Source organism: Rhinopithecus bieti, unplaced genomic scaffold (assembly GCF_001698545.2).
Source record: "Rhinopithecus bieti isolate Rb0 unplaced genomic scaffold, ASM169854v2 scaffold_82866, whole genome shotgun sequence".
NCBI lineage: Eukaryota > Metazoa > Chordata > Mammalia > Primates > Cercopithecidae > Rhinopithecus > Rhinopithecus bieti.
The window spans coordinates 659,836-672,851 of NW_016830476.1; the positions used below are offsets into that span (position 1 = coordinate 659,836).

At 43.8% G+C, this 13,016-nt stretch overlaps 1 protein-coding gene across 1 annotated transcript in view; it reads left to right on the top strand.

Moving 5' to 3' along the window:
- Positions 1-12,721, top strand: part of TECTA (tectorin alpha) — a 97,223-nt gene extending 84,502 nt beyond the window's left edge. The window contains exons 23-26 of the mRNA XM_017865564.1: positions 9,018-9,180; positions 10,255-10,342; positions 10,945-11,061; positions 11,935-12,721. Of these exons, the coding sequence (XP_017721053.1) occupies positions 9,018-9,180; positions 10,255-10,342; positions 10,945-11,061; positions 11,935-12,035 (469 nt within the window). The 3' untranslated portion in view covers positions 12,036-12,721. The remainder of the gene's footprint in view (positions 1-9,017; positions 9,181-10,254; positions 10,343-10,944; positions 11,062-11,934) is intronic.
- The last annotated feature ends 295 nt before the right edge of the window (positions 12,722-13,016 follow it).

The window sequence follows — 13,016 nt, forward strand, 5'->3', positions numbered from 1 at the left end:
TGCCTCCCGGGTTCACACCATTCTCCTGCCTCAGCCTCCCGAGTAGCTGGGACTACAGGCACCCGCCACCACGCCCGGCTAATTTTTTGTATTTTTAGTAGAGACGGGGTTTCACCATGTTAGCCAGGATGGTCTCGATCTCCTGACCTCGTGATCTGCCCGCCTCGGCCTCCCAAAGTGCTGGGATTACAGGCTTGAGCCACCGCGCCCAGCCTGGATGTCTTTTTTTTTTTTCTCTTGCTTGATTGAACTGGCTAGGAATTCTAGTACTATGTTAATAAGATTGATGAGAATGAGAATCCATGAATTGTTCCAGTACTTTCAGCTTTTCTTCATTTAGTATGATATTACCCATGGGTTTGTCATATATGGCTTTTATTATGTTGAGGCATGTTCCTTCTGTTCCTAATATTTTGAGAATTTTTATCACAAAGGGATGTTGAATTTTATCAAATGCTTTTTGTGCATCTATTGAGATAATTGTATGGTTTTATTGTTCATTTTATGTGATATATGACATTTGTTGATTTGTATATATTGAAACATTCTTGCATCCCTGGAATAAATCCTGCTTGATCATGGTGTATTATCTTTTTGATGTGTTGTTGGATTCAGTTTGCTAGTATTTTATTGAGGATTTTTGCATCTATGTTTAGACATTGGCTTGTAGTGTGTGTTGTGTGTGTGTGTGTGTGTGTGTGTGTGTGTGTGTGGTGTCCAGGTCTAGTTTTGGTATCAGGGTAATGCTGGCCTTGTAGAATGAGCTAGGAAGAATCCCCAAATTCCCTCCTCTTCAGTTTTTTTGAAATAGTTTAGGAAGCATTGGTGTTAGTTCTTCTTTGTAAGTATGGTAGAATTTAGCAGTAAAGACAACTAGTCTTTATGGACTTTTCTTTGCTGAGAGACATTTTGTTCCTGATTCAATCTTGTTATTAGATATTGGTCTGTTCAGGTTTTCTATTTCTTCCTGGTTCAACCTTGGTAGGTTGTATGTGTACAAGAATCTATCCATTTTCTGTAGGTTTTACAAAGTGTATAGTTGTTCATGACAGTCTGTAATGATTCTTCGTATTTCTGCGCTATCAGTAGTATTATCTTCTTTTTTATTTCTGATTTTAATTTGAGTTTTCTGTCTTTTTTCCCCTTAAGTTAGTCTAACAAGTGCTTTATCAATTTTGTTATCTTTTTAAAACATGAATTTACATTTCATTGATTCTTTGCTTGTTTTAGTCTCTACTTTATTTAGCTATGGCCTAATCTTTATTATTTTTTGCCTTCTACTAATTTTGGATTTAATTTTCCACTTTTTTGATGTAGGTGTATATTGCAATAAATTTCCCTCTTAGCACTGTTTTTTGTTGTATCTCACATGTTTTGGTATGTTCTGTTTCCATTTTCACTTGTTTAAAAAAATTTTTTAAATCTGCTTCTTAATTTATTCGTTGACCCAGTGGTTGTTCAGGAGCATGTTGCCTAATTTCTAAGTATTTATTCAGTGTCCAAAATTTCTCTTGTTATTGATTTCTAGTTTTATTGCATTGTGGTCTAAGAAGATAGTTGATATGATTTCAATTTTAAAATGTGTCAGGACTTGGTTTTGGCCTAACATATGGTCTATCTTGGAAAATATTCTGTGTACTAATGAGAAAAATGTGTATTCTGCAGCTGTTGGGTAAAATGTTCTGTAAATGCCTGTGAGGTCCATTTGGTGTAAAGTGCAATATAAATAAAATTTTTCTGTTGATTTGCTTTCCAATGTTGAGAGTAGGATGTTAAATTCCCCAACTTTCATTACTTTGGAATTTATCTCTCCCTTTAGATCTAATAATATTTGCTTTATACATCTGGGTGCTGTGATGTTGGATAGATATATATTTAGAATTGTTGTATCCTCTTGCTGAATTTATCCTTTCATCATTATGTAATGATCTTCTTTGTCTCTTTTTACAGCCTTTGACTTAAAGTCTGTTATATCTGATACAAATATAGCTACCCCTGCTTGCTTTTGGTTTTGCTTTTCACAACTTATCTTTTTCCATCCCATTACTTTCAGTCTATGTGTGTCTTTTACAGGTGAAGTGAGTTTCTTGTAGGCAGCATATATTTGAGTTTTTTGTTTGTTTGTTTGTTTTTAGCTGTTCAGCCAGTCTATATCTTTTAAGTGGGGAATTTAATCTGCTTACATTCAAGGTTATTACTGATAAGTGAGAACTTATTCCTGTCATTTTGTTTATTGTTTTATGGGTGTTTGTATACCCTTTGTTTCATTCTCTCTTATCATTTATTATTGTGGTTTGGTGGCTTTCTGTAGTAGTAACATTTGACTCCTTCTCTTTCTCTTTTGTGTGTATGATCTACCATTGAGTTTTACACTTTTATGTGTTTTTATTATGTCGTATATCAACCTTTCACTTCCAAATGTAGGACATACTTAAATTTTCTTGTAGGGCTGGCCTGGTGGTGAATTCCCTCAGTTTTTGCTTGTCTGGGAAATACTATTTTTTCTTCATTTTTGAAGGATAGCTTTGGGTGTAGTATTCTTGATGAGCAGGTATTTTCTTTCTTTCAGCACTTTGAATATATCCTTGCATTCTGTCCTATCCTGTAAGAGTTCTGCTGAGAGATCTGCTGTTGGTCTGATGGGGTTCCATTATCTATAACTTGGCGCTTTTCTTTCACTGTTTTTAGAATTCTGTCTTTGGCTTTTGTCACTTTGAGTATAATATGCCTTGGAGAAGACATTTTTGGGTTGAATCTCTTTGGGATCTTTGAGCTTCCTGTATGTAGATGTTTATATCTCATGCAAGACTTGGGAAGTTTTTAGTTATTATTTCATTACATAGGTTTTCTGTGCCTTTGGACATCTTTTGCCCTTCTGGAACTCCCCAAATTAGAATATTTGGTCACTTTATAGTTTATTATATTTCACATAGAATTTCTTCTTTCTTTCTTATTCCTTTGTTTGTTTGTTTGTTTGTTTTTGCCTGATTAAGTTATTTCAAAAGACCGGTATTCAAGAATTCTTTATTCTGGCCAGGTGCAGTGGCTCATGCCTGTAATCCCAGCACTTTGAGAGGCCGAGGCAGGCCGATCATGAGGTGAGGAGATCGAGACCATCCTAGTTAACACAGTGAAACCCTGTCTCTACTAAAAATACAAAAAATTAGCCAGGCATGGTGGCGTGTGTCTGTAGTCCCAGCTACTCAGGAGGTTGAAGCAGGAGAATCACTTGAACTCAGGAGGCAGAGGTTGCAGTGAGCTCAGATCACACCACTGCACTCCAGCCTGGCAACAGAGCAAGACTCCATCTCAAAACAAAAAAATTCTTTATTCTGTTTGATCTAGCATATTGTTGAAGCTGTTGACTGTATTTTTCAGTTTTACTCATTGAATTCTTCAGTTCCAGAATTTCTGTTTGGTTCTTTTTGTTTGTCTCTTTGTTGAATTTCTCACTCAGATCATGAATTGTTTTTCTGATTTCTTCGTATTGTGTTTTCCTGGGTCTCACTGAACTTCTTTAATATCATTATATTGAATCCTTTCTCAGGTATTTCATAGATTTCTTTCTGGTTGGAATGTGTTGCTGGAGAATTATTATTATTTTGTTTTATTTTTTATATCTTGAAATGGAGTTTTGCTCTTGTTGCCCAGGCTGGAGTGCAGTGGCACAATCTCGGCTCATTGCAACCTCTGCCTCCTGGGTTCAAGCAATTCTCCTGCCTCAGTCTCCTGAGTAGCTGGAATTACAAGCACGTGCCACCACGCCTGGCTAATTTTTGTACTTTTGGTAGAGATGGGGTTTCTCCATGTTGGTCAGGCTGGTCCTGAACTCCCAATCTCAGGTGATCCACCCACCTTGGCCTCACAAAGTGCTGGGATTACAGGCGTGAGCCACCGTGCCTGGTTACTGGAGAATTATGGTGTTCTTATTGTGTCCTTATTGTGTCCTTGCTTTTTTATATTTCTTACGTCCTTATGTTTGTTTCTGTGCATCTGGTATCATAGTTGCTTCTCCAATTTTATGGACTGGCTTTTATAGGGACGTTGTTTTTCCTGTAGGTGTATCTATAGTGTTGGTTGGGTTTGACTTTGGCTTTGATTCTGGGTGGACACAGCAGTGTAGTCTCCATATGATTTCTTCAGCTGTAATCAGCATCAGTCATGTCTGTGAGTTAGTCAGTGACTTAGGCTATTAGTGGAGGATATGGTGAGGCTTTGCTGGGGACAGGGATGCCAGATGAGCCAGTCCTTGGGTACCAGTGGTGGTGATAGCAGGCCAGCATGCCAGCTTTTGGGCCCCTGGATGGCATTAACAAGCACTCATGGTAGTAGGTCTAGGTGGGCCAATCCTTGGTCAGTGGTAGCAGTGGGCCAGGTGGGTGGGTGGGTCCTCGGGCCCTAAGTGGTGTATGTGGCATCAGTGATGGCAGTAGCAGCAGTGGCCCAACTCTTAGGCCCCAAAGCCTCACATGGGAGTGCCAGTGGTGGTGGCGGTGGGCCAGTCCTCAGGTCCTCAGGTGGCACACGGCTGAGTTCTGACAGTGGTGGCAGGCTGGGTGGGCCTGTCCTCAGGTTCCCAAAAGGCAAATTTTAATGTAGTTGCTGGCAGTGGTAGACAGGGCAGGGCAATCTGTAAGCCCCCAGATGATGTGCATGGGTGCTGGGAGTGGCAAGCAGGGCAGGCCTATCTTTAGATCCCTTGATGACATGTGTGAGCACAGGGGTGGGCTGGTCCCCAGGCCCCCTGATGGTGCATGCGAGCACTGGCAGTGGGTGGGGCGGTTCTGTTGTCAGGCCCCCCTGATGGGTGGCATTGCAGCCATCAGTATTAGTGGATGGGTTGCAGGTTGGTAAATCCCCCCCAGAACGACAACGTGGTTTTGCCCGAGTGGGTGGTGGGGTAACAGATTGTGCAGGGCTGCCTTAGGACCGCTGGAAGAGCGTGCTATGGGGAACCAGTGGTGACTGGTGGATGAGTCAAACCCCAGATCCAGCGACAGGCCATACATGGGCACCAGTGGTGTGGGGGTGGGGCAGGCCGTGTCCTCAGGCCTCATGACGCCACCTGGTGGCTGAGTCTCAGGCCCTCTGGAAGGTGTATATGGGATGTCTGGTGGGCCCTGATAGCTGTGGAAGTGGCAGGAGTGCTGACAGTGCAGCAGAGCTGCAGGCAGGCTGGCGTCTTGGGTTCTGGGAGCTGTGCGTCAGTCCCTGGCCTGGACAGCCGTCCCTGGTGCACCTGGATCACCTGTTGTCCGCAGCGGTGTTAGGACACTGTGTGGGTGAGAGTGGGCTGTGGACACCAGCTGCACCACTGAGTTCAGCCAGTGTTGTGAACCCTGCAGCCTTTTGAGTAGACCCAGAAGCGGTAGGTGTTAGCAGGGGCTCCAGGGGATGTGGAGAAGTTGGACCCCAGGGCAAGATATAGTCCGACGGGGGCTGGGCTCTCAACATGGCGCCATGCTGCAGCTGCTTGGGTCTGGGGGGCTGGAGGCTGTGCGATTCAGTGTGAACGCCTTCTCTGGAACAATACTGTTAGGTGGAGTCCAGGTAGCTTCCTATACGAGTCTCAGGGTCCAAATGGCTCTCCTATGGCTAGCATTACCAAAGTCTGCAGTGGAATATGCACCACTGGGGATCTCTCAATTAACCTTTTCCCACATTGGGAAGTTTCTCCTGGCTCCAAGCTGACCCTAGCAGGGCCAACTGCTTTGTTTCCCTCAGTTTTCATGCCTCAGAGATCCTCTGTCCCTCTTTTGCTGAATCCCAGTGTGTTTTCTTTGATGCTCTATTCAACTTGTGATAGTCCGTTTATTGTTTTGGCCCATCTTTGTGAGGGAGGCGAGTTCTGGGTGCCTCTAGCCAGCCATCTTGAAGCCCATAATAATTTTTCTGGGAGACACGGTCTCACTCTGTTTCCCAGGCCCCAGGCTAGAGTGTGGTGATAGGATCACGGCTCAATGCGGTCTCAGCGTCCTGGGCTCAAGTGATCCTCCCACCTCAGCCTCCTGAGTAGCGGGGACTACAGGCGCACACCACCATGCCCGGTGAATTTTCTCTATTTTTTGTAGAGACTTAGTCTCCCTATGTTGTTCAGGCTGGTCTTGCACTCTTGGGCTCAAGTGATCCTCCCATCTTTGCCTCCCAAAGTCCTAGGATTACAGGTGTGACCTACCATGCCAGCCAGCCTACAATAATTCTTAAAGCAGGTAAATGTATTAATCAGAATTCTGAGTGGTAGAGACCAATTCAAACCAGTTTATGCAAAAATCAAGGCATTTAATGGTTATAACACCAAATCACAGGAGTGGATGTGACTTCAGAGATGATTGGATCCAGGGAGCCAGATGCTATCAAGACTCTCCTCATGCTTTATCCCTTCTCTCTCTCTCTGTCTGTCTCTCTCTCTCTCTCTCTCATTGACCTTGTTAGACACTGGCAATCCTAGACTCACATTCTTATAGCATTGTAACCACTGAGAAGAGAGCACTTCTAACTCCAGTGCAGGGAATCCCAGGCCTATCCTGGACCACTTGCTTATCCTTTGTTTGGCAGGTAGGGATATACACCATTGAATTTGCCTGGCCTGGTCAGCCCCCACCCCTGTGGTGGTCAGAGAGTGCTTTGGATACAGTAAGTAGCTTTATGGTTGAGGGGAAGAGGCATGGTTTCCCAAGAGAAGACGGGTGTGGTTCTGGGAAGACAAACAATAGACATTCACTAGTTTACAAATGAAACAGGCTCAGAGAGACTAGGCACAGAGCTCACTCAAGGTCACACAACTATCAAGGAGCAGAGAAGAAATCCTTTTAGGTTTCAAGACACACCGACTCCCTAAGTGACCAGGTGTGGGGAGTGGCATGGGTTGCTGAGGTGTATTGTGGAATTTTCAGCAAAGACCTCACTAAGGCATTTGTATTTCTGAATTGGTGTTTATCCTCCTTAGAGGGCAAAAGAGGAACGTGGTGACTCTTGGTGTCCTTCAGGCCTAGATGAGTGGGTGAGCATCACAATTATCCTTTTGTTCATGTTTCTTCCTCTTCTCATTGTATTCCTTTTGCAACGTAAAAGGGTTAATATATGAGACACTCTACAAATGCAAATCCAGATTATAGGGCTTATGTCTCCTTTGAAGGACGTGGTAGCCTTTAACATTTTTAAAATGGTATTTAAAAGACTTGACCCAGAGAGGGAGAGCAAGCCAAGGAGCATATTCATAAATCTCAGCTTACCCCAGTGTCTGTCTGAATAAACATCTTCAGATTAAACCGTGGTTGGGTGGGAAGTGACTTCTTTATGTAGGTGAATCCATCAGTCCTCCTAACCTTTCTTGGAGGGATGTGGTTATTGTTTTTTTCCAGCAAACTTAGGGAAACCAGATGTTCAATGCTTAATGAATAGCTGCAAAATGGGTCCACTAAAGTATTTTGGGGGTCAGTTGTTTCTCTCCAGCTGTGTGGAGGGCAGAGACAGCAGCAGCTTCTACAAGTGGCTTGTAAGTCTGGGGACACGCAGGCCACTTCTGTTTTCTCTTCATGTGCTAGACAGAGGAAAGGGCAGATGTTTCATTGTTAACAGAAGATTCTAGTGTTTAGTGTCTGTGCTCAGTCTAAGAAAGACACCCAGACATCCATTTCTGCCTCGCTATGCCCCTTCCTTCAGTTTTGCTGATACCTAAACTTCAAGTCATCTCCCAGGGAGAGAATTGGTGGTGTGGTTAAGAGGGAAGGTCTGTGTGAAGACTGAAGAGCCATTACCGCTTTAGAATCCTTGAGCCTGTTCAGGTTATCCAAATAAATAACAGTGTCAAGAAAAAGTATGGCATATAAGTTTTTGTTTCAAAGCACTTAAGAGACTATTGGACTATTGCCTTAAAAAGCAACTTGCATTTTGCCTGGAAGGCTAAATGTGTGGGAATGCTGAAGGATAACTTCAAGTTTTAATTTTCCTTATTGCTAAGCTATTTAATCCTATGGACTAGGGAGAAGAATCATAAGAAAGAGTCACCCTTTTTATCGTTATCATTTTAAAGAGCTTTTTGGTTCCTACGGGCCAGTCTTGGCCGTGGCAACACCATTCGCTCACTCAATCATTCATCTGACAAAAATTTTCAAATACATGCCACATGCCATGTGGTGCAGTGGAGACACAGTAAGGAATATGACTTGGTTTCTGTGCTCATGGATTTCAACAGAGGGCTGTTGGCAAATCCAGGAAAGGCCATTTGTTTGTGCCTTGTCCGGGCATGACTAGGGAACATTTATAAAGGAGAGGGTGCCATAGAACTGGTGTTGGAGAAAGGGCAGGAGTGATGCATTGGACAAAGAGCAGGAAGATCTTCCAGGCGGGGGAAACATTCTGTGAAAAGACACAGGACTATAGGAGACTCTGATGCCTTTGGGGAACTATACGTAGTTGAAGCCAGATCTCTGTGCCTGAGAGATGTCTTGGCTGGGGTTGTCTCTTGGCTCAATACCACAAGGAAGGGGGCTGAGAAAAGTGACAGCTCCATCAAAGCGACTCTGCAACTCACCCTGACCGGTCGTCTTTCCCCTCCAGCTCCTACCTATTTTAACGTGGGAAGTATTCCCAACAGGGTTTGCGTCAGGGGCCCCTGCCAACATTGATAATTAACTGAAGAAAGTACAGAAGAAGAATGAATCTTGTGTTTATTAAATTGCTATCGGTAAAACACAGCATTATGAGGGGGCAGAATGAGAAACTGAAGCGTGGGGAAATTGAGTGTGTGAGTGTGGTCCTTGCAGTCGTTTTGTTTTTAGTTGCAGTTAGGATACTAATTCGAGGTGGTGTTTGATGTTTCAAAACAAACTATGAAAATATGAGGGAGTGATAATAAATGACAAACCCAGGCAGTCCAGAGGTCACTTTCAAATGTAAAGGCATTTCTGCCACTTATGACGGTTTTATGTGAAAAGTGAAATTTTGAAATGAAGATGAGGATTAAAGTGTAAGAGGAAAACATGTGAAGCAAAGATTCCATTATTTTTTCTGAATAGGTGTCAGAACATCAAAGATAACACCATCGGCATCGAGGAGAATGCAGTCTCCCTGACCTGTCGCTTTCACGTCACCGTCTTTAAATTCATAGGGGATTACGACGAAGTTCACCTTCACTGTGCGGTGTCACTCTGCGACTCAGAAAAGTACTCCTGTAAAATCGTAAGTGAGAGTGTGAAAACAAAGTGCTTAGCCTTATTTCTCACTGTCTCGGTTTCCCAACATGAGGATCGTGAATGCCAGGTGGCCTGACTGGAAGCATTCATAGATGCTTGGGGTGGACAGTCATCTTTGATGGGACAGTGAGAGAAAACATGGGGAAATATATCTATTTACTCTTCTAGCTCTTAATTGTCAACCAGTCATGGGCTTAACGCTAGACTAGGGTTTCTCAAAGCTCGGCACTGTTGACATTTTGGACGGAATAATTCTTTGTTCTGTGCGTTGTAGGATGTTAGCAACATTCCTCACCTCTACCCATGGGTACCAATCACACCTTCCCCCAGTTTCAACACCCAAAATGTCTCCGGATGTTGCCAGTTGGTCTGGCTGAGAGCCACTGCCCTAGAGTCTCAAGGAGCCAGGCGGCCTGACTCTAATGACCACCGGGCCAAGTTCCACTCCACTGCAGAACCAAACTCTCGAGCTCAGGATACAGTGTATCCAGGTGTCCTGCAGCTCACTTGATCTACATCAGGACTCTGGAGGGGATGAGGGATGAAGCAGCAAACCAGTCATCTCTTCTGTGCCAGGCTTCCACCCCCACCACTTACGGGCTGGGTCCTTACGATTTGATTACCCGATACCTGGCCCCTAGCCTTTAACATTGCAGCTTTATGCTAACACCATGTTTGCAGAATCAAGATGTGAATTATGGTCAGGGTAACTTACAGATGATACTGCATACATTAGTGCCTGATGAGATACAGCAATCCTATTCCTGGGCAGGGAGCCTCTTTGAATCTCATTCCAGTGTGGATCCATCAGAAATGAAGGAGAGATTTTTAAAAAGGAAAAAGTACTAATTCCAGTGTGGAGAGTGTGTTTAATTCTGTTCAACACACAGCCTAGAGTCCCAGAGGATTCGATGATCAAGAATGCATTGGTTCTAATTAATCTGAGCAGCAATAATGCTTGAGGCCAGAGTCACTGCCTCTTTTAGAGGTGAAAACATGGTGAAGAATAAGTTACCAGCTTAATTGTGTGAAATTTTTCCCCTGGTGTTTTGTCTTACAGACTTGCCCACAAAATTCCAGGATTGCCACAGATTACACAAAAGAACCCAAAGAACAGATCATTTCAGTGGGACCTATTAGGAGAAAAAGTATGTATGTTCTCTAAAACACACCCTAAATTATTAAAACAATGGGATTTGAAGGCTCAGACGTGTTTCACCTCTGATGTGGGTCCAGTGGATGAGGAGGCTGGTGTTGGGGACACCGGTTTGAGAACATCACCCACTTCCTTAAAGACATCTTTTCATTGACTTATAAACATTCAACAATGGCATTGAGCTTTTCTTTGTCCTTCTCTTTTTTTGGGTGGGGGGTAGGGGGGAATTGAGTCTCGCTCTGTCTCCCAGGCTGGAGTGCAGTGGTGCGATCTCGGATCACTGCAAGCTTTTCCTCCCGGGTTTACGCCATTCTCCTGCCTCAGCCTCCCGAGTAGCTGGGACTACAGGCGCCTGCCACCATGCCCAGCTAATTTTTTTGTATTTTAGTAGAGACAGGGTTTCACCGTGTTAGCCAGGATGGTCTCCATCTCCTGACCTCGTGATCCACCCACCTTGGCTTCCCAAAGTGCTGGGATTACAGGCGTGAGCCACGGCACCCGGCCTGTCTTCCTCTCTTTTTAAAGCCTTGCCCTTCGATACCAGTGGAAGGGTTGAACTGTCTGTAGTTAATCTTCCTAACCGCTCTTTTGTAGGGCTGGACTGGTGTGAGGACAATGGAGGGTGTGAGCAGATTTGCACGAGCAGAGTGGACGGGCCTCTCTGCAGCTGTGTAACAGGAACCCTGCAGGAGGATGGCAAGAGCTGCAGAGGTAGATGCTCTTCTACCTTGGGGCAGGCAGCTAGGGGACACGGGAGGTTCTTTACCCCCAGAAGGAGAAATTCAGATTTGAAGCCCACTCAGTCAGCAGCTCTCCCTCAAGAACTCCAGAAATTAAGGAGGAAAGATGGGGAACATACCCAAGGAATTCTAGGGCCATTAAACAAACAAACAACAACAACAACAAAAACCTTGCTTTTTCACCTAGAATATAAAGGTAATTTAAAAAACAAGTTATCCAGCCATTTAAGGACCATATATTGGCCTACATCTGGCTGTCAAGTCTACTCGGGCTAAAGTTGGGATTGGGATGCTTCCTCCAGGAAACAAGCCTTAGCACATGGTTTCCCTGACCTCTTATGAGGTTGGCAGGACTCTCTTCTTTTTTGAGATGGAATCTCGCTCTGTCGCCCAGGCTGGAGTGCAGTGGCACCCTGAGATACTTAGACGAAATTTTTTTTTTTTTCCCTGAGACAGAGTCTCAGCTCACTGCAACCTCTGCCTCCCGGGTTCAAGCGATTCTCCTGACTCAACCTCCCGAGTAACTGGGACTACAGGCACACGCCACCATGCCCGGCTAATTTTTGTATTTTTAGTAGAGATGGGTTTCACCATATTGATCAGGCTGGTCTCAAACTCCTGACCTCGTGATCCTCGTGATCCTCCCGCCTTGGCCTCCCAAAGTAGGACTCTCTTAAAGATTGGGTTAATTCTGTTACTTTGCTGCCTTAGGGTCATTTGGGTAAAATGGGTTCTTGGCCATGAAGTTTCCTTTCTTTAGCTGAGTGCTGCAAAGATGTCTCATCCCTATCAAACAGGTATTTTTTTTCCCCATAGGGCTTACTGTGTTCCTCTCTGTTTACAGCCTCTAATTCTTCAGTCGAACTCCAAGTCTGGACGCTTCTTCTCGTCATGATCCAGATTTCATTATGGCATTTTGTCTATAAATCAGGCACGATCTCATAATTAAATCAAAGTTGCTATATAAAGTACTGTAATTTACTTACTTCAACTCCCTGTAGGATAAAAAGTGTGTGCCCTTAAGTCAAAACCTATTTGAAAGTGTCCAGCATCTCAAAATGATCTCACCTGCCTCCAACAGTCTGAGGTCCAGAAACCAGCAAACATCCAAGCTCCTCTTTCAGAATATGAAACGGGGCTTCTACAAGTCAGTTATGGAAAGTTTATCTCTTATGTAAAATTTCCAAACAGTTGTCACTAGAAACTTTGGTTCACATGAAAAACCAGTAAAGGAAAAAAATTCTGGTTAGAGAAATCTGACTGGAAATCTGACCAGAGAAATCTGTCAAGCCAGTGCTATTTCTGGATCACGTTTTTTTACAGAGAGAGGGCCTGTTGGAATGATTTTGAAGTGATGACTGGAAGGTTTGACTCCCTCTAAGGAATCTTGCTGGCGTTTGGAAGTGTCTGATCTATGATATGTATGCGTTCTGTCTATGAGGCGCTCTCCACCCACAGTGTCCTTCAACCTTGCCATGGCAGCTTTGGCCACTGGGGATACTGCTGACCTGGGGAACCCCACCCACTCTCCTACCCCCTTGAACCCAATCCCTTCTCTTTTTACAAATCAACCAAATACTTTTTAATGTGTTTTATCCTTAAATAAACTTTGTGTTCAAATATTCTCATTACTTGGTGGCTGGAATCATTCTTATTGATGTTAAGCTTTGTACACTAAAGAGCATGCCATGAATTTTTTTTTTTAAAAGAAATAGCAGCAATTGGACCAGGAAGGCACTGTTGGCCAAAACGTTAATGCACCGTTATATTGCTGTTCGTGTGTACTTACAGAGCATTAGCAGAGCATTAAGGTACGGTGTAGAAGAGAAGCAGGCAGCATCCTCTTTTGTAAGTGGTACACAAACACATATCTGCTATAATTAACTACAAAATGGAGGGCCTACTAAATATATCCCTGGAATGCTT